This window comes from Malus sylvestris, chromosome 7 (genome assembly GCF_916048215.2).
Source record: "Malus sylvestris chromosome 7, drMalSylv7.2, whole genome shotgun sequence".
NCBI lineage: Eukaryota > Viridiplantae > Streptophyta > Magnoliopsida > Rosales > Rosaceae > Malus > Malus sylvestris.
This window is the reverse complement of record NC_062266.1, coordinates 30,211,947-30,231,685: the sequence shown is the minus strand read 5'-3', so window position 1 is coordinate 30,231,685 and position 19,739 is coordinate 30,211,947. Positions and strand designations below refer to the sequence as shown.

The 19,739-nt window shown below is 37.3% G+C and overlaps 2 protein-coding genes and 1 pseudogene across 4 annotated transcripts; all 3 read right to left on the bottom strand.

Annotated features, from left to right (window-relative positions):
* Positions 1–729: 729 nt before the first annotated feature.
* On the bottom strand, positions 730–1,966 carry LOC126630272 (glucan endo-1,3-beta-glucosidase-like; annotated as a pseudogene).
* A 113-nt stretch (positions 1,967–2,079) lies between these two features.
* On the bottom strand, positions 2,080–3,898 carry LOC126629084 (uncharacterized). Its single transcript, XM_050298973.1, has 3 exons — positions 3,509–3,898; positions 3,128–3,191; positions 2,080–2,473 (listed from the first exon to the last, which is right to left on the bottom strand). Exons 1-3 carry the CDS (start codon positions 3,815–3,817, stop codon positions 2,304–2,306), a joined length of 543 nt encoding a protein of 180 aa, XP_050154930.1. The 5' UTR covers positions 3,818–3,898; the 3' UTR covers positions 2,080–2,303.
* A 1,003-nt stretch (positions 3,899–4,901) lies between these two features.
* LOC126629083 (potassium transporter 2-like) lies at positions 4,902–10,777 on the bottom strand. Of its 3 annotated transcripts, none has more exons than XM_050298972.1 (10): positions 10,431–10,777; positions 8,744–8,846; positions 8,335–8,569; positions 8,004–8,249; positions 7,866–7,919; positions 7,453–7,713; positions 7,116–7,168; positions 6,904–7,021; positions 6,346–6,600; positions 4,902–6,197 (listed from the first exon to the last, which is right to left on the bottom strand). In XM_050298972.1, the coding sequence occupies exons 2-10, from the start codon at positions 8,780–8,782 to the stop codon at positions 5,092–5,094; spliced, it is 2,367 nt and encodes a 788-aa protein (XP_050154929.1). In that variant the 5' UTR covers positions 8,783–8,846; positions 10,431–10,777; the 3' UTR covers positions 4,902–5,091. The 3 variants fall into 3 exon arrangements, with proteins under 3 accessions (XP_050154929.1, XP_050154928.1, XP_050154927.1); XM_050298971.1 differs by lacking the exon at positions 10,431–10,777 and adding an exon at positions 9,008–9,172; XM_050298970.1 differs by lacking the exon at positions 10,431–10,777 and having other exon boundaries at positions 8,335–8,634.
* Positions 10,778–19,739: the final 8,962 nt, after the last annotated feature.

The window sequence follows — 19,739 nt, the reverse complement described above, 5'->3', positions numbered from 1 at the left end:
TTCCAACTTACAATGAGTATAGTGTGATGAGTTTAGATCGTCGGATGTCGTAGACGACTTTTGGATCGTTGGATGCGGAAAAGCTAATATGTGTTTGGCTTTTGCTTGTCTTAGTATGGAGATAGCATCCTCGCGGATCCTTTTTGTGAGGATTCTGAAGATCTTTTAATTTTGTCTGTTCCTTGTCAAACAGTATATGACGAAAACTGATCGCACGATGTATGATAAAATAATATGATTAAAGGATCTCTGGAATCCTCACAAAGAAGATCCAACGAGGATCCTATCTCCTTGGTTCGGGGTGAGCTTAGCATATTTTGGTTTTTTTCTTTTTATTTGAGATTTAATATAAGTATGATAAGAGGATTCGGAAGTAGATCAAAGTCTATATATTATTTTAACTAACTTAGTTACGTCAAGGTTAAACTTAATTTCATTGGCGAATTATCCCGTGACGATAAAATCCGATTTTTATTGCCATTTTGTTGTTGAAATCTTCGAACGTAATTGATGTATAGAAAGAGCATTGTTTGATTAATAGTTTAATGCGGTGCTTAGCAATTCTCAAAAGCCTTGATTAGTTCCATCATCAGTTCATAAAACTGGATAAACACATAAATCTAATAACGTGTGTACAAATTTTTTTTAAAAAAAAAATCTAAGAATGTTGCATTATTTGGAGACGAATCACATTCGAATTATGAAAAAACAAATTAAACAGAACACAATCTAACTGCAGTTTGAGCTGTTACTTTCCGTTACCAGCTCCATCCTTCGTTCTTCAAGATTAGTAAGATAAGCATGTCTATTGTTCGGGTAAAACAGACCCCATTGTCGCTCCACTGCTTCAGCAGGTTTCCTGCAAGGATGCATAAAAAGATCCACCATGGCATCAAACAGGTTGTCATAACCATCATCTGTAACAACAATGCTTTCTGAAGCGAACAATGCATAAGGCAGTGAAACGTCGCTAGGGTTTTCAATGTAGGTAAAGTAAGGGTACACCATTGACTAGCAATGGTGCCCCAACGCTGTTCAAGTATTGTGCGATCGGAACCATGTACTCCGCGGTGTCTTGAGAAAGTTTTGCAGCCGAGGGAGGGTAAGAATCACCCAGTACCGACGTTGCAACTGCCGTTGAGACCTTTATTTGCTAAATAGAGTCAAGACCCCCCGGAGCTCGATGCATTGTGCAAGTTTGGCATTGCTGGGAGGATATTTTACAACCTCTTCCGGGATGACCTCGTTGCCTACGGCTATGTATATAAAATTGACTTGTGGTGAATAAGGCCTAATGTACGTTTCTACGCAGTCCTCTGCAGCGGATTCAGTACTTGCAAGTTGTTGAAGTTCCTCATTACCAACTCCGACTAGGACTTCAATGTCAGAATTACGAAGGGCCTCGAGCGCTTCCTGGTTAGGATCATACGTACAGTCTCATTCTTTCGATTTTGTTGGATTTGTACATGCAAATTACTTCCCTTGGTGGTGGCAAGTCATTGCCTAGCATTCCGTAGCATACTCCAATCGGAGAACCGAACGCTGTCGAAAGCGCCACGAAGAAGACGCGACAAAGCAGTAGAAAATTACCGGCCATTGCAAAGATATATCATCAAACCTTACTAACAATTTGGAAAGACAACTCTAAACCACGCATGAATCATGCGGCATGATATAATATCAAACCTTACTAACAAAAACGGGAAAGTTTCGCGCTGTAATATTGAGACCGAGCTGACAAAATATTGAGGACTATTAAAAACCGAAAACTTTTCCATTTTTGTTGGTAAAAGTTTTTCTTTTCGGTTTTTAGTAGTTTAGATTTTCCAACTCAAACCAGGAAAACCTAAACTACTAAAAGCCTAAAACTTCCCTAAATCCTCAAATGTATTTTTGAGGCCCTAAATCATGCAACTCGGAAACCTAGAGTTCCGACAGTCCCACTATGCATGGCCTAAGCCGCAGTTAAATCCAAGAATTAACGAATGTAAAACGTAGGTAATATATACCTAGTTAGGTTTTCTTGGTCGAACGTACATATTTAGGTTTGGTTGGTCGTGCTACCCATATACGTATCCATTTGGTTCTTAAACTGTTACATAGCTGCATAATTTCATTTATAAATGGCCATAAATCACAGTTAAACAAATTGAAACCGATGTCCTCAAATCTTCTATATATCCAGCACTGAAATAATATATTTTTGTATATGAAAACGACACCACATCGCCAGTTTCGGCGTTCTCTGGCATATCTCTGAGATGTACAGAGCAAAGTGCTGAGCCTAATTATCCCTTGACAAATCATCCGGAGAAAAGTCTGGTGAAAAAGTTGCCGGATTTTGATTTCTCCAAACAGGCCACATGAACATATCTTCCAAGCTTGTCCACTTGCCTGGCCTCGCCACCCGTGTCTTTCTTGCAAACCTTGCACGTCTTGTCCACCCAGCCATCCTCCACATATTGCCCATCCACTGGTACCAAGTCAAGAACAATTATCCAAATTAGGAAAACCATTTCAATAATTTTTTATAATACACATTTTTTATTATTGAAAGAGTGATAATGGATAGGCGAGTCGGACCATATAAGGTTTGGTCGTCGGACTACAATAGTAGAAGTCTTACTCCAAGGTGGAAAGAAAGAACCAAGGCCCTAGGATTAGCCATCAATTACAAGTAGGTTGCTTCCTTCTCGCTCTAATCCCTACAAGTAGACTACTTTTTTCCCTCTAAAAGCAATTAAAATTGGCTAACTCCCTGATAGAACGACTCAGTCCCCTATCTCCAAAATCTATTAAATAAAGAAAAGCAAAAAGAAAGGAATACAAACGGGAGGACGAAGCCAAAACCCGTGAAGAGAAAAACCAAAAAGCATCAACAAAGGCAAAAAATATGATGAAACACACATATGAACTGGCTACAACCTTTTAATAAAAGTAGAATTTAGACACGCTAAACATACAATAAGTCGTATATAGACTAAGGTTTATAGTAGCTTTATTATCTGTTTATTGTCCATCTAATTCTCGTCTAATCAAAAGCTTGTAATATGTTTTATTTGTGTGTATTTTTCTAAATTTCTTTGTAGAAAATATATGGATGTTTGAAATTGCTAATGCTACATACCCTCAACATAGTCTTTGAAGAAATCCTTGTATGTCCCTCCAATTTTCCTTCTCAAAGCCCCATACTGCATGAAAATAAGAAAAATCTATCAGCAAACTCACATAAGCATTTTGGTTTAATTAATATATCAAAAATAAAAATCCATCCTAAACTTAATGTGTTATTCGAATTTGCCCCTAATTTTTCAATTTGGTAATGAGCTTCTTAATTTCTTTGAATGCTCCAATTTGCCGTTCAAATGATAGAAACTAAAATAAAATGTGATAAATGTGACGGTAGGGGCAAATTGGCGCGTTACAAAAAATTAAAGAATTCAAAACCAAATTGAAAGTTGAGACGAAAATCGAAGGAGGTCATGAGTTCAAAGTGATTGATTTATACCTGTTGTCTGGACATTCTCTCTCCAGATTTAGTGGCATCCCTAGCTTCTTCAATAAGCACAGCATCCTCTGCAGACCTGGTCTGAGAAAAATCAAGTGCTTCTGTCACACTGCTGAAGAAAGACTGTTTGGTTTCCTTCTTTGGTTCTTCCTCCTTCTCCCCCTTCTCTGTTTTGGCCAGCACTCTAAACTGAGAGGGGGAGCTCCTGCTGATGAATCCACTGTTTGGCAATCTCTCTGCAGCTCCAAAATTAGAAGCAAAATTTCTATGCGGAGAGCTCAGAGGAAGTGTTCTTATTAGTACTCCCATGTCTGGATTAATTGGTTGTTCTCCGTTTGGTTGGAGGGTTTTTTGTGAATGATTGAAACATTTTGCCCGTTTGGAGGATTAAATAATGGCCAGTTGTGGTGAACGCATGGCATGAATACCACTCAAAAGTCCTGGTGGTTTGTATAATACTACGTGGCTATTTGTCATAGCAGTCATTCTATCCAAACATGAAGTATCTTATAGAATCTTAAACTGATGGCTAGTAAAAAACCAAGGTTTTGTTTATGTGCCTGTTGCTTTAAAAAAAGTCTCACTTTCCTCCCATAACTAACAACTGTTACTGTGTGATTTTACTTTTGGTGCTTTCATTTTGTGTTCTACGTTATCTTATTTTATAAAGTAAAACAAGAAACTCATTAATCTTGCCCACTTAATTTTGTTGTTATAATTTCAATACCACGTACATTGCAGTTAACCCGATGTTTCATGTATGCAGAAAGCATATTGAGTTTGATTATCATTTTGTTTGTGAACGTGTTAAGTTTGGCACTCACAAGTCACAAAGTTCATTTCAATCCGTCCTTGGATCAACTTGCAGATCTCTTGACAAAGGGTCTATCTAAACAACAGTATCTTCTTCTACAATCCAAACTTGTCACCTCTCAAAAGGCTTTCTTAAATCTTGCAAATGAGTCTGTATCAAATGACTTGGCAATCATGTTATCAGTCCCTTTCATTCAACAAATGTGTGTTCGGGCCAAACTTCTTGCCTTTTGGAGCGGTTTCTAATATTCTTCGCATCCATCTTCGATCTTGTGTTACCTGATGAGTTAGTGGTCGAGTCATTCTTGTCCAAGAAAACCTTCTATCCTATGGTTTATGAATTAATATTGTAATCTAGTTTTGATTGTATTCCTAATTTGTAGAGATCCTTACTTGTCCGCAAAGTATACATGATTGTATTTGTATATGTAGGCCTTTGTGCAAAGAATATAATTATCTAGTTTGTAATTTCTATACTTATGTAGAATGATGTGGCATTACAAGTTTGGGAGAAAAGTAAAATTTCATAAAAAAAGGGGCATACAAGCGAATAAGCCTAACGTGTTTCTAATAAAAACGCTTCAGACAAAACACTTCATGTTGATAAAAAATTAGAAATGGCACAAAATCAATAACGAGTCAAGCCTCATATCCACTCGAGAAAAGAGTAACCTTTACAATTTTCTGGTAGCCAATTTCATCAATGAGACTATGACATGAGTGAAACAAAGACAAAGCTATTTCGGTAGCTAATTACATGTCCGTCTGGTCTACACAACATAAACCATGCCAACCTCGAGAAGAGACTCCGGCGGGACCTTCAGCGCCACGTCTGGCCCCCGGCAATTCCTCCTCAGGCAGTTATAACCGAAGTTAATGGCGAATCTCTTCATTAACGACGAGCCTTGCTTCGCTTTAACGTGTGAGTGGCCTAGTATAAATGCAGTCCCAGCCTCTTGAGCTGCGTAGAGATCCTCAAGCTCTTCGCGTATCAGCGTTGTATTCTCAGGCTGGGTGTCAGGCTGAGACTCCTCGTCGATGGCAAACCTCACTCTTCTTTCAACCGGTTCCATCTCAACAACGTCTGTTATGCTTTCTACAGTTGGGAAACCAACAGATACACTTGCTGGTTGAGTCTCCTCAATCTCATAAGCTGGTGCACCAGAAAATGCTACTGTTCCGATGACAGCTAGTCTACACTCGCTCGTGTCAGTAGACCTCGATGAATTATCCTCAGTGCAGGAGCTAGTTCTCTGTGTTCGACACCAGTCATATCGGATGAAATCAACCAGCCTTTCAACTAGTTCTGTCTCAAAGGAGTCAACATCTTGATGGACATCACGGTATCCATAACGAACAATGCACCTGTAGGACCGATGAGCTGCAGGACCAACGCGACCCACCAAGTATCGCTCAGCAGGCGGCACATAAGGGACAGGGACTGATTTTACACACACGAAAACTAAGATGCGGTGGAAAGCAGGGAGGTTGGTTACAAAGCGGGAGAAGTTAGCAGGAATGCCGGAGGTGAGATCTGTGAACACTAGGCCAATGCCAGGGACCCGAGCGATTCCCAAGCTTGGACCCAAAGCTAGAAGCCAGTCTAATGAAACCTTGTTGTGGAGGTCATATTCATACTTCTTGATGGTTGCATAATGCCATACAAACATGATAGTCATGAGGAACAGCGCAAGAAGGATGGGAAGCCAGGCACCCTCTCGGAACTTGGTGAGCGAAGCTGAGAAGTAGAGCAATTCAATGGAGCCAAAGAAGATTAGGAAGCAAAGGGCTACAATAGGTGGCTTGTGCCAACAAATGACAATCACCAAGGAAGTGAGGCATGTGGTAACCAACATAACCGTCATCACTGCTAGCCCTGCAATAAAAAATAGCAACCGCTTTGTACTTCAAGCAACAAAAGTGATTATTATCTTCCTCTTGGATGCATTCGTGTCTTGAAATTTAGGCAGGCTTTAAGATCAAATTTATAGTACTAGCTAGCAAAATATGTAAGGGTAACTTACCAGAAGCATTTCCCAGGTGTTTTGTGTCTCTAAATCCAATGGTCACTGCAATGCAGAGGATCATGAGCATCCAATTGATCTCGGGGATGTATATCTGGCCATGTACCTTGTCAGAAGTGTGGACGACCTTGACTCTCGGAAAACAACTTAATGATTGGCTCTGGTTTATGATAGAAAATGTTCCGCTGATGATTGCTTGGCTTCCCACAACAGAAGCAAGAATGGCTAGTACAAGCACGGGCCATCTCACAGTTTCTGTCCCAAAAAATGAAGAGCTGTTACATCTTCCATAACAAATATATAAAGTAGACAATTACAGTATAATAGATATCCTAAAAGATTACGGCATGAACCCCTCCTAGTACAACACCAACAAAGTCTTATCCCACTAAGTGGGGTCGGCTGTATGAATCCTAGAAAGCCACTGCTGTATGAATCCTAGAACTCCTCGTAGTACAGTGCAAACTAAATCATTCAATTCTCAAGTAGCAGCATAACTGATTCTATTTCTACAAATGCTGGATATATTCCTGCCTTTAGAACAATAATGACACATACCTGGAACCGAGACATAAAAGCTGATCTGGTGACTGCTGTGGTGATGCTGCGATAAGTAAGCAGCCTGCCCCATATATGCCAATATAAGAGCTGGATAAACCAAAAAGGTAAAAGCAACCTGCACAATGAAGGGGGTTACAACTTCCGTTATCAGTGTGCAAATCAGCATGGGCGATACCTAGAGAAGACATTACGAGGAAGGTATGAATTACCTGAATGGCATTATATGAGAAGTGGCCAAGATCAGCAAACATTGCCTCTGAGCCTGCACACATAGTCACACATATTATTAGCATTTACTTGGTTTCTCTCTTTTCATCTGAATTCATTTACCGTCAAATTATTTCAGGATGTGAATGTCAGTTCTGTGAAATTTTCAGTTCAGGTTTTCTGGAATTCCATGTTCAATGCCTTCTACCGTATTGGATCTGACATGCACTGGCATGCTTATGCTTTATGCAATACATTTTCCACAACACATCAATATGCAGGACAAGCAACACGACAAGATGTATATAGGGGAATATGATAATTATTTTCCGATGTTACCTGTTATGCACAGCAATATTCCACCCAAAGACATCCAGCCACTTATCCTTGTCTTCCTCAAGAACTTGAACATGTAATACGGAGACAGAGCATGATAGACATAACGGTTCCAGTGGATTATATTATACAAGCCAAGAGCACTGATGCACAGAAGCCATGCCAACACCACTGGTGCAAAAAGGAATCCGATTCGATGGGTGCCATAGTGTTGAAGTGCAAATAAACACAACAATATGAAACAAGTAATTGGAACCACAGCATCTGAAAATTGGCAAGTGAAATTTATGTACATCAGTATAATCAAAGTAAAGTTGACATTTCACCATATACAAATCTTAAGAAAACAATGACTGATTAATCCTACGCTCCTATCGACTGGAAATGGAAAATCGAGTAGGAGTGAGACTGCTTACACTGGTGATGCTCCTTGGACATGGATAATTCCAGGCCAGACACCGCAGAAAAGACTAAGTAAAGCATAGACATGAATTAGTCATCAAACCAGAAGGGATTGCTACATCTTTTATTCTTCAAAACGAAATGCATTCTACCTGAAATTGCTGGAGTGAGCACTCCATCACCAATTACCATACAAGTTCCAAGAAGAACAAGAATTAGCAAGGCAGTGTGCAAGGTCTTGCACTTCTCGAGTACAACTTTCACCCTCGAACTTTTTTCCTTCTCTGGTGGGTGCTCCAGTTTATAAGTAGAAAGTGCCTCATCAGCAAGCTGGCGGTTGGGGAGAAGGCTTACTTTGGCGTGCCTACATATCAGCGAATACAGTGCAAATGTACCACCTGTAGAAAATCATGCACCAAATGTTACAACCTAAATACAATTATACAAGATATACGCATTGTTCACTGCTTGTTTAGTACTTACCCTCTCCATTATCATCAGCTCGAAGGACTATAAAGACATACTTGAACAGCGGAACTAAAGTAAGAGTCCAGAAGACAAAAGAAAGTACACCATAAATCTCTTCATTCGTATCCGAATGTTGAATGTCTTCTGCAAATGCGCTCTTGTAAACATAGAGAGGGGAAATGCTCAGGTCACCATACACTACTCCAAGGCTCTGGTAGGCCAAAGTCATAACATTCTTCCAAGAATCCTTCTGAAAATTCAGTCCACCATACAAATTTCTGAGAATTCGGGTCGATTCTAGGAACATTCAACATACTGCTAAAGTAAAATCACTCACTAAGTTTATAAAACATAAATTGTTTTGCTTATAGAGAAACATCGAAAGGGTTGATGAACATAAGCACAATGAAGATACAGCACTCACCTTTGAAGTGTCCCAACACTTAATTCTCTCAAGATCCATGGCTCTGGTAAAATTTCAACTTTGAGTGCTAGATTTCATCAGTTGGAAGCAGTTATTTGCAGATCTGCATTGAAACAGTACAGGTTTCATTGGTTAACTCAAAGTGCAGATTCCGCAAAATCCAAATATTTAAAATCCACAGCTTTATAGATTTCATGGGATGAACAATCACACTTCCAAGAAGATATTCACACACTTTCCAATAAACCCACATGGCATCCATACCTGCAATCACATTCCCACCAAATTTTTGAAAGCTGACAGAGAAATCTTATGCAAATTTCCAGGATAAGAATGAAATCTCAAAAGGGATGAAACCCAAAAGCCAAAAAATAAAAAAGAATTGGTGATCAGCTGCACTAGAATTCTTCAGATAAAGGTGCACATAAATGTAAGGGGCCCTCATTCATTCTATATGCACGTCCCTGTCACTGTTGTCTTACCCTTCTCAACCTTCAATGGTTGGTAGGGTTAGAAAAAAAAACAGTGAGACCTTGCTGTCAACATCGTATAGGACAAAGATGGAGGAACTTGAATTTAACTGTGGTGCATGTGACATCAAACTTTGCATTTATCACAAAAAAAAAACATATGGAAATTGGAGGAAAATCAGCAGATGATCAAAGAAAAGTAACGGAAACAAAGGCATAGCCACGTGAATCAGGAAAGAAGAGTTGCATATACCCAAAAGAAAAGAAAAGAAAAATCAGGCAACTGGTGCCCACGCAAATAAAGCTGATTTCAAGGACCATTCATCTCAGATTCATAGCCATTATCTCATCACTTCCCTCTCTCTCTCTCTCTCTCTCTCTCTCTCTCTCTCTCTGTCCTCTTACTATCTCTCTCTCTCTCTCCCTTCTTACTCTCTCTGTTTCTCTCTCTAACTCTCAACCTTTGATTATTTAAAGAATTTCATTTATAAGTGTTAAGACCCTTCATTTTCTTTTGCTTGTAAACCATGAAAGCTTGTGTCTTTACAAATTTTTCCCAAAACAAAAGGTAAACTGTCACTCTTTCAATAAATAAACAAAAGGTTTGCAGCTAACGGAAGAAAACAACAAACAAAACCAAGAGCATACCAAAAGTTAATTTCCAGAAACTTGTAAGATTGCCCAAATGCCAGAGAAAAAATAGATTTTTGCAAACAAGGACTATCAAATTTACAGGCAATTGGCAAACCCATGTGAAATCAAGTACTTCTGAACATGCTAATGCTAGCTCAAAGGAGCTAACCTTTTCCCAACCCTTGAAGAGACATACAACATGAAAGGCTGAAAGGCTGTGTCTTTTCAGATTTTCTATCAGCCACTGGGAGTGGCCTTTGTGGGCTTTTCCCTTTTCTGACCCACTCTGACCCTTTTCCATTTTAGCTAAACTTTTTTATTGCATCAGCTATTTTCTGGAAGACTATGCCTTTCTAACTATAACCCACCAATACAATCAAAATTTGAGCTTGAAAATTCATAGAAATAAGTTAAATAACTTTAAATCTAGCAGTTAAGCAGTTAGCAGGCAATGTACCTTACTCAAGTTCGAATTTCCAGTAGTTTAGAATATCGATTACTCAGAGAAAAATAGTGGGGTCAATAACAAAAAGAAAATGAGATATAGCTCGCATTTACACAAACAGATTACAAACTAAAATTACCTAAGATTTTCAAACCAGCAAATCAGCCTAGATCTGCAGACATTGAACAAAAAATGAGCTTTTCTTTTTCTTTTTTCTTCCTTTTTCACACAGCATAACGAGAGAACGGGAATCAAATTCACGACCTCCAGTGCATGGTTGAACGCTCTCAACCAACTAAGCTACAAATCCTTCTGCAAAAACAAGAGTTTCATACTTGAGAGCACTGGAGCCGAGCCTCACACTTGTTTTCCTGAGTGGTGACAGCAACTGGCAACTGGGTGTTTAGCAGGCTTTGTCAAGTAAACTGAAGCAGTACACAGATGGATTAAAGACTTGGGTGTTTATTCGGTTCGATAGGGGATGCATTTGATGTGTGTTTGAGTGGAATGAAAAGCTTGTGACCGTGAGTCACGGCGGATTTGGGTGCATTGCATATCAAAGATCAAGGATCCGTTTCAAAAAAATTTCTAAATGATTGAAAGCGATTTAAAAAAATATTTATGAGTTTTTTTTAGTACATTGATATTTTTATCCTAAGACATATACGACATACAGTTTAATTTGGTATTGAATTCGTCATACACGAAATTCGAACCGAATACCTCTTAAGTTTAAATTAAGAAGAATATCATCAAATCATAATATTTTATGAGTTAAAAAAATATATTTATGAGCACTGTCATTCTTGTTAAAGATTAATTTCATAAGTATTTTCACAAAAAAACGTATTAATTATTTTAAAAGTGTGTCGACCAACTGACCATTACGAATGTTTTTCTCTCCATATTATTCACTCAACAGTAAAGTGACAATATTATATGATATATGTAGATGATTAAAATTAAACAAAGTGGAACGTGGGTAAGATTGATTCCGTTCTATGAAATTAAGAATTGTTTAAGAAAACAAAAGTATTGGTCGTGTCCTACATGAGACATTAAAAATGGGAATCAATGTCTGGTTTAGTGAGTCTTAAACTTTTTTTAATCTACTAAGTTAGAGGTTTTAGAAAATAGATAAGTTTTTCAATGACCAGTTTGACGTAGTTGTTTCTAGAAAATTAAATACAGGATTTAAAATATTGGAGCAATCTTCTAAACTCTTTTAAAATCTTTGAAATCTTAATTTGATTATTTGAATTATTTGTTAAGTTAAATTAAAAAACCTTGTATAGTATTGCATGATAAAAAACATGCAGAGGATCCTCATTCTTCAATGTAATATGCTCGACACGTAGCATCAATCATTTATTCTTGTTGTAATTTGTGTATATATATCAATTTTATATTTTACATTTTTGAAATATTCGCTTTATTGGCACTCATATTATAATCAATGTTCTAAAAAGTGTTGTTATTTAGTATTATGATCTGAATAAATGATTAAAAAACTACGTCAAACTCGTCATTGAAAAACTTATCTATTTATGTAATTAAAGTATAAGTAAAAAATTAAAGTATTGGTTGATGTTTTGCAATTTATGTATCTCAGAGCAGTTCCACCTCTAACACAAATGCGCCAGCACCCAACGCATTTATCCACTCAATGAACATTGATAGACCCCAATGAACAGTAATAGGCCAAATACATCTTCACCCCTAAAAAAATGCGCTGGCACAAATGATCTCCACCTCTACAAAATGTGCTGGCACTCAGCCCATTTAAATTTTTTGTTATAAAAGAATAAATAAATAAATAAAATATTTTAATTTCAGATAGAATTTTCAACTAATCTCGTCACGCCACGTGTCATTATCCGAACGTACTATTTTGTGAATAGATTTCCGCTAAGATTTGCAACCAATCCCGACACGTCACGTGTCACTATCTGTTTGCAATAATTTAGCCAAGATTACAATAAGATTTTCAACCAATCTTATTACGCCACGTGTCATTATCCGAACGTACTATTTTGTGAATAGATTTCCGATAAGATTTTCAACCAATCCCGACGCGTCATGTGTCACTTCCTGTTTGCAATAATTTAGCCAAGATTTCGATAATATTTTCAACCAATCACATAGTACCATGTGGCATTGTCCAGAACCTCATCCTTTCTTTTTTTGTCCATATAAACCCTACATCTCTACATCCATCCTTACACCAAACTAAATCCTTCTTTTTAGCTTAGAATCCTTCTTCATCGTTTTCAAATCTTGAGTTTTTTTTTTTACAATGTCTTCTTCAAGGAGAATGTATAAACAATTTGAGGAGTAACAGAAAAGATTGTTGGCACAACAGGAAGAATTGGTCAATCTTGAGGAATGTGGAGGTGGAGATTAGGCTTTCGCAATGGGGGAGGATGATGATGATGACCATAGAAGGCAGAGGGCCTCACATTCCCGCCGTGTCATGGAAGTTGTGGGTCAGATAGCCAAACTCATACGTGCTGCAAATTTCGATAGAAAAAGGGAAATACGAGGTAAAGATCTCTTGGAAGATGATTTTATTCCCAACAGCATATTCCATGATCATGTTTTTAGACGTCGTTTTAGAATGCAACAAAGTTTGTTCGACAAAATCATGAGTTTTATTTACAACCATAATCCATACTTTGTGCAAAAACAATATGTTTTTCGTGTTCTAGGTTCTTCCTGAGCAAAAAATTACGGCTGTCTTGCGAATACTTGCATATGGAGCATCTGCAGATCAAGTGGATTAGATCGCGAGGATGGGAGAAACCCACGTTTTGGAGTCCCTGATGTGGTTTTGCTCTGTAATTGAAGCCATGTACACCAATGAGTATCTCCGGACACCCACGCCAAGGGACATGCAAAGGCTTCTGAAGAAGGGTGAGATGCGAGGCTTCCCTGGCATGATTGGAAGCATCAACTGCATTCATTGGACTTGGAAAAACTGTCCAAGTATGTGGTAAGGAGCTTATGGCAACATAAAATGAGCCAAAAGTATCATTTTGGAAGCGGTGGCTTCATTTGATACATGGATTTGACATGTTTTTTATGGTGTTCCAGGAGCTCATAATGACCTACATGTCCTTGCCCAATCTCCAGTGTTCGACGAACTGCTGCAAGGAAAATCGCAAAGATGCACATATTGGGTTAATGGCCATAAATACGACGGACCATACTACCTTGTAGACGACATTTACCCAAGGTGGTCAACATTTATCAAAACAGTGCCATATCCACAGAGTGAAAAAGAACAACACTTCGCAAAATGTCAAGAGAGGTGTAGGAAGGATGTGGAGCGTTGTTTTGGTATCCTGCAAGCTTGTTGGGCTATTGTCAGGTTTGTTGCTAGAATGTTTAATGTAGAGACTATTTGATCCATCATGATGACGTGTATTATTATTCACAACATGATTATGGAAGATAAGTATGATTATGATGCCATCGATGAATACAAGCCGGATCCGATGAAAAACTCAAGAAAACGTATCTAATGTGTTCATGACTGGACCGAATATCCCGTACAACAAGAGTCGTTGGAACAGGACAGACATTACAATGAATTGATCTTTCAATGGTACACTTCAGTGCAAGAGCCATACTAGCACGTAACCCGCCATAATGACTTGATTGAGCACCAGTGGGGATTGCAAGAAGGTGAAGATAATTAAAATGAGCTTGTGGTTGAAGAATAAAGTGTATTTTTTTAAGTTTATGTAATTTTATTTGGTGTGTTTTTTATTTTTTTAAGTTTATTTGGTGAGGTTATGTAATCTTATTTGATGTGTTTAAATAAAGTACAAAAAATAAATTTGAAATTGCATAAAGTTCTAAAAATAAATAAGAAATTACATAAAGTACTAATAATAAATAAGAAATCACACAAAGTACTAATAATAAAAAAGAAATTACATCTATAAATAAAAATAAATAAGAAATTACATAAATTACTAAAAATAAAGACGTATTTAAATAAAAAGTTACATAAGAAATTAAATAAAGTACTACAAATAAATACGAAATTATACAAAGTCTCTGGAGCTAGGATATGTGGTGCTAGGATCTTCGTTGCTAGGATTTGTGTAGCTATAACCCCCTCTACTTGTTTCCGTATCTCTTGCACGCCTCATTCGCACGATGTCTCTTGTTTCCTATATCCAAAAATATTTTGAATTCAGAGACAATCCTACTAGAGACTTGTTCATAATGTCACGATCTGCTTGAGCTATCCTATCTAAGCATCTCATTTTCTCGATTAAGTGCTTTTCTAATCATCTTATTCTCTCGATTAACTATTTCTCTTTGTCTCTCAGCCACCGCATCACCTCTCTCAGTAGTTGCTAATATTGCTGCCATAGCAACAGCTTTTTCCTCATCTCTAGTAGCTTCCTACGCCATGTTCAGTTCACCTTAGCGAGTAAGTTCCTCCATATATTTAGTGTAGTCATTTTTAGAAGAACTACCTTTTTTTTTATACCTTTTTACCTTGAGGCCTGAGGGACCGACGAGTCGGTTGGGAATCTGTCACTTCTTTAGCCATTCCTTCCATATCTTCAAATGTGTCGCCTTCTTGTTCGGCCGTGTCTGCTTCTGGCGAACCGTGTAAACCCATGTCGTGCATAACAACTTATGGACTGGTTGCTACAATTTTGTATATGGGGCAATCTTTGACAATTTCCCAACATTCCCATTTGTTGAATGATTTGTTGTGGTTCTTCGCATTGTAGAATGCTTGTGCTTGTAGTGTCTATAAATGTGGGATAAGACAGTATTATAAAATGTGGGTGTCACACAAATAAATAAATTAAAATATTGATGCGGGTGGAATACATATAAATAAATAAAAATATTATCACCTGATCCACTAAACTTGTCCCACTACGCATATTACTGGAAGCATGATAGATGACATTTTTCCAACAAGTAAATGATGCGTTGAGTTTTTTCCAACGACCTTGACTACTTCTGGCATCTTTTTCATGTACATCGCAAAATGCTTTCATAATTTTACTCCACATTTCTCGCTTATCCATCCCATTACCCGTAATCGGGTCATGAGTTGTGTGAACCCAACATTCACACAACGTAACATCTTCAATGAGCTTCCACGAAGTCATTTTTCTCTCTAAAAGTGTAGAAAATATTGAAATGTGGTGTAAGGTGGAAGATGAGGGTTAAGTATTTATAGAAAAAAATTTTAATTTTGGTATATTTTTAATAAATTTTAATTTAATTAATAAATCTGGACCGTTGGATTTGAAAAATATTCAAATCCAACAGTCTATAAGGTGCCACGTGGCCAACGGTCATAATTCTGACCGTTGGGCCTTTTTTTTTTTAATTTTTTTAATTTTTGGGAGAAAACGTGGACCGTTGATATGTGATCGAACGATCCAGATCAAAATTCAAATTCAGATTTTTTTGACAATTGAAAATCCAACGGCCCAGGCTAGCCTACGTGGCCTCCCCCCGACTTGGCTGAGTACGCTGAACATGCGGCCCCCCGTCTGATTTTTGTGTCGTCTACTCGCATCTAACCGCATGTGCTTGCCACGCGTCTGGTGCATGATGTCACATGGGCCGGTCTCCCCCTCTGTCGATTTTGGGCTGGCCTAGAGACCATCTTGGGCTAGGTGTTAGCCTATCCACTGGGCTGGAGTGCAAATCCTGGGTGCCAGACCATTTTTTTGGTTGGGTGCTGGCCTCTCCTCTCCCCGGTGGAAGTGCTCTCAATGCAATTATGTATTTATAAGTAGACATTTATTTAGATGTTGTCTACCCCCTAGCTGTTATTATTATTATTTTAACCAATGTTCTAAATATTCGAACCACATTAATGTTAGTCTATTGTGAGGCTAAGCCCACCTCCTCCCCCTTAGTATAAATAATATCGTTTGTTACAAAAAAAAAAAAAAAAAAAACCACTAGAGGGTAGACAACATCTAAATAAATGTCAATTTATACTTAAAAAAAATACATAATTGCATTGAGATACATAAATTGCACAACATAACGATATATATATTATAAAGTATTAAAACATATTAAAAACATAGATAACAAACATATAATGAGTATTCATTCAAGTATTATAATTAACTGTCCAATCCAACCCGTTTAACAATCGTTTTAGTTTACTTTAATATTGTGAGTGCGTTTTTGTACACTGAATCGAACCTACATGTTCTACTGTAATCGATTTGATCATGGTTGGGATAACAGAACATTCCCATCTCCATTGGTTGATGTGGGATAATAGATTTTTTTTTCTTTGGTCGTTAAAACTCTGGTGGTCTTCAAGGTAAAATTCTGTAACCTCGAAAAAAAAAAATATGGCGTCAAAGATCCAACGGACACAATTCCAAGGTCGTTATTGCAGCTCTAAGGCTATGTAGCCTTAATTTGTTTGGTTATAATCGAATAAGCTAATTAAAGTAAGACAAATTTTTGCTTCAACAAACTCCAAGGCTCCACCAGAGACTCTTATTACAAAATAATGTATTTCTTACATATACAACACATTTGGGATATACATCTGTGACATCATGTATCTAATTTGACACCAAGAACTCGCAGACGATATATTACAAAACATATAGAGGGGAAGAAGAAGAAAATCAAGCCTAACTAGAAAAGAATAAGCAATTCGTATATGTATACACGAGACCCTTCTTAAGAGGGATCTCGCTCTACTGTTCATGGAGCGGGATAAATAATGTCCTCATATTGAACTCATATACGAGGTCACCATCCTACCACGATAACAGAGCAAGATCCTCCTTGTGGAGCTCCTCCTAGTGGGAAAATATACATGTCACTGTGCACTAAAAAAGAAGGTGGTACATATATATAGGAAAACAAAACCCTTGAAAGAAATTTAAAACGCACATCAGAGCAAACTCACATCACGATCGATCAGTGACCAACACCGGGGCTCGGAACATCGCCGTACCGTCTGTAATAGTCGTTATCTCCACCATTTCCATTATAATCATCAGCTTCTGCGTGAAAATCTTCCATAATCAAACGCTTTCGCAACGCTTTTAGAATCGTGGCGCCCGGAGGTTGATATTTGCTATGACTGTGCCTGATCGTTGCAACCATAGGCAGAAGGAGAACAAGAAAAATGAACAGAACATTGAACAACTTCCTCATCCCCATTTTTCAATGAATCGATGGCAATTGAGAGTCGAAAAGGGAGAAGAACAAGCAAGACATGCACTACTTTAATAGGTGGTGAGGCCGTATGCTCATGATTTTGATTTATTAATTTAGTGCATGAACCATCATGGTGCCAATGTCATGTCATCCAATCTGGACAGAGATAAAGCTTCATTAAAAAGTTGGCCTGCGGACCAACGCGTATAAGGTTGATGTAGAGACATGCACTAATAAAGGTTTAAACGAAATGAAACGAGCCGAGCCGAGCCGAGTCGAGCTGAATCGAGTAGCGAAGTGCTCAAGCTCAAGTTAGGTGATATTATTCGAAAAAGGCTCATAAGATTATACTTAAAGTTCGGAATCAATGATTTTTTCAAGCTCGAACTTGGTTCGGATCAGCTCGTTTGTAAATCGACTACTTTTAATTTCTTTATTCTTTGGTAAACAGAAAAATGGTTTAAAAGTATGATTTGATAAAATTTGTTATGCCTTTGACCACAGTATGTTAATTATTACTAGGGACCACGAGATAGCCCATGCAGTGAAGATATATGTTATTTAATTTGCTAGCTTATACAGAAAGGAATACCTTTGTTAAGATTGTTGTCTGTGCGCCAACATTACTCAGCATGATGATATAATTGCACTCTTATAAATTAATTAAATTTCAATTTGCTCTGACAAAATCATATGCATTAGGGTTTTAGTAAATGGGTTAATTTATTTAACTCTCTGAACTTTTACTTCAGTTAAAATTGACTTATTGGGCTATTTTTTTTGGTAAATTAACTCTCTCAGCTATTTGAAATAAGCCAATTAACCCCTTACGTAAAGAGTGAGTGCGTGACTTCAATAGGCATACGTAACGTGGGATCTTGTGAAAATTATGAAATTGGGAACTGATTTCGTGGTTGCTTCAGGTCGATCTTAATTTGGGTAACGTAAATATTAATCGGTTGTATGTACAACTATTGATTTAAGTATTGCATAATTAGTTTGTGTTGAAAAAGAAATGTATTTTAAGGTAGTGCTGGAATTTTGAATTGAAAATTAACTAAATTGAGCGTATTGACCCATTTTTTCACATACCATCGAGGTTTTTCAAAAAATAAAATAAAAAATATTGATTAATTTTTTATTTATTTGAATAAACGATATTATCTACATTAAGGGAGAAGGGGTAGGCTTAGCCTCATAATAAGCTAGCAATAATATGGTTCAAATTCACATTTGATGAGAATTGAACCTAAGACCTCTTACTTGCAAGTGAAGAAAATTACCACTAGATTGTAGTACTAAGTGGCAATATTGACCGACTTAATTTTTCATATATTTGATAAGCGCTCAATTTCATTCGATTCTGTAACTGAAACAATTTGGTCGAACATATTGAACCAACATTCAATACCTTGAGCCATCGACTCATTCCAACTAACAAAAATTATAGAAAATATGTCAAAACTTAAGAGTATTTCCACCCGTTAGTAGAAGGCAAGGACAATTGGAGGGCAAGGGCAATAAAGTTGCCCTTCTATCTATTTGGAAGGAAGAAGAGCAAGGAAAATGACGATTACTATTCCTAAATATAGGAAGCTTTTAAGGGAAGGGATCCCCATTTTTTTTTTTATAAAAATGGGGATTAGTTGTGGAGTCCACACTACATCGAACTTTAACGATCCGAACAATCTATTTTTCAAGTTGTACCTCATAGATCATTCTTGCAAAATATTAGCCAAATCGGAAATATTTAAGACATCTAATTGGGTTCAAAGAAATGAAAGAATACTTTGTTATATAAGAAACAATGAAATTTGATCTTGATAATTAAATAGGAAAATGGTTTTGGATTGAATTAAATTTTTGCAAGGATGATCTATGAATCGAGACTAACAAAATAGACGGTTCGGATCGTTAAAATTCCATATGGAGTGGGCCCCACACCTAATCCCCATTTAAAAAAAATAAGGATCCCTTTGCATAAGACCATTTCCAACCCTTGGGCTAAAAGCCAAATTTTTTAGCCCGGAAAATTTAGCTTTTAGCCCAGAAACATCTTTTCTGCTCCAACCCTTCTACCCTAAAATTTTAGCCCGGAATTATTCAAGAATGAAATTAGCCTAAATTTTTTTCTTAAATCAATTTAAAAAAATAAATAAATATGTAGATTATTGTAAATTAATTTTATGAACATTTTAATTTAAAAAAATTTAAATTCCGATAAACATTTCGCATTTAGCCCGGGGGGAAAGCTGGGGGG

What these genes read in the sequence shown, in the direction of transcription:
- LOC126629084 (XM_050298973.1), bottom strand. Translation starts at nt 3,817, where the DNA reads ATGGGAGTACTAATAAGAACACTTCCTCTGAGCTCTCCGCATAGAAAT. An exon ending in AGAGAATGTCCAGACAACAG is followed by an intron (nt 3,192 to 3,508) that starts GTATAAATCAAT and finishes ATTTTCATGCAG; the next exon opens with TATGGGGCTTTGAGAAGGAA. An exon ending in CTTCAAAGACTATGTTGAGG is followed by an intron (nt 2,474 to 3,127) that starts GTATGTAGCATT and finishes ACTTGGTACCAG; the next exon opens with TGGATGGGCAATATGTGGAG.
- LOC126629083 (XM_050298970.1), bottom strand. Translation starts at nt 8,626, where the DNA reads ATGTTCCTAGAATCGACCCGAATTCTCAGAAATTTGTATGGTGGACTG. An exon ending in AATATTGCTGTGCATAACAG is followed by an intron (nt 7,169 to 7,452) that starts GTAACATCGGAA and finishes CTATGTGTGCAG; the next exon opens with GCTCAGAGGCAATGTTTGCT. An exon ending in TCTCATATAATGCCATTCAG is followed by an intron (nt 7,022 to 7,115) that starts GTAATTCATACC and finishes TTCATTGTGCAG; the next exon opens with GTTGCTTTTACCTTTTTGGT.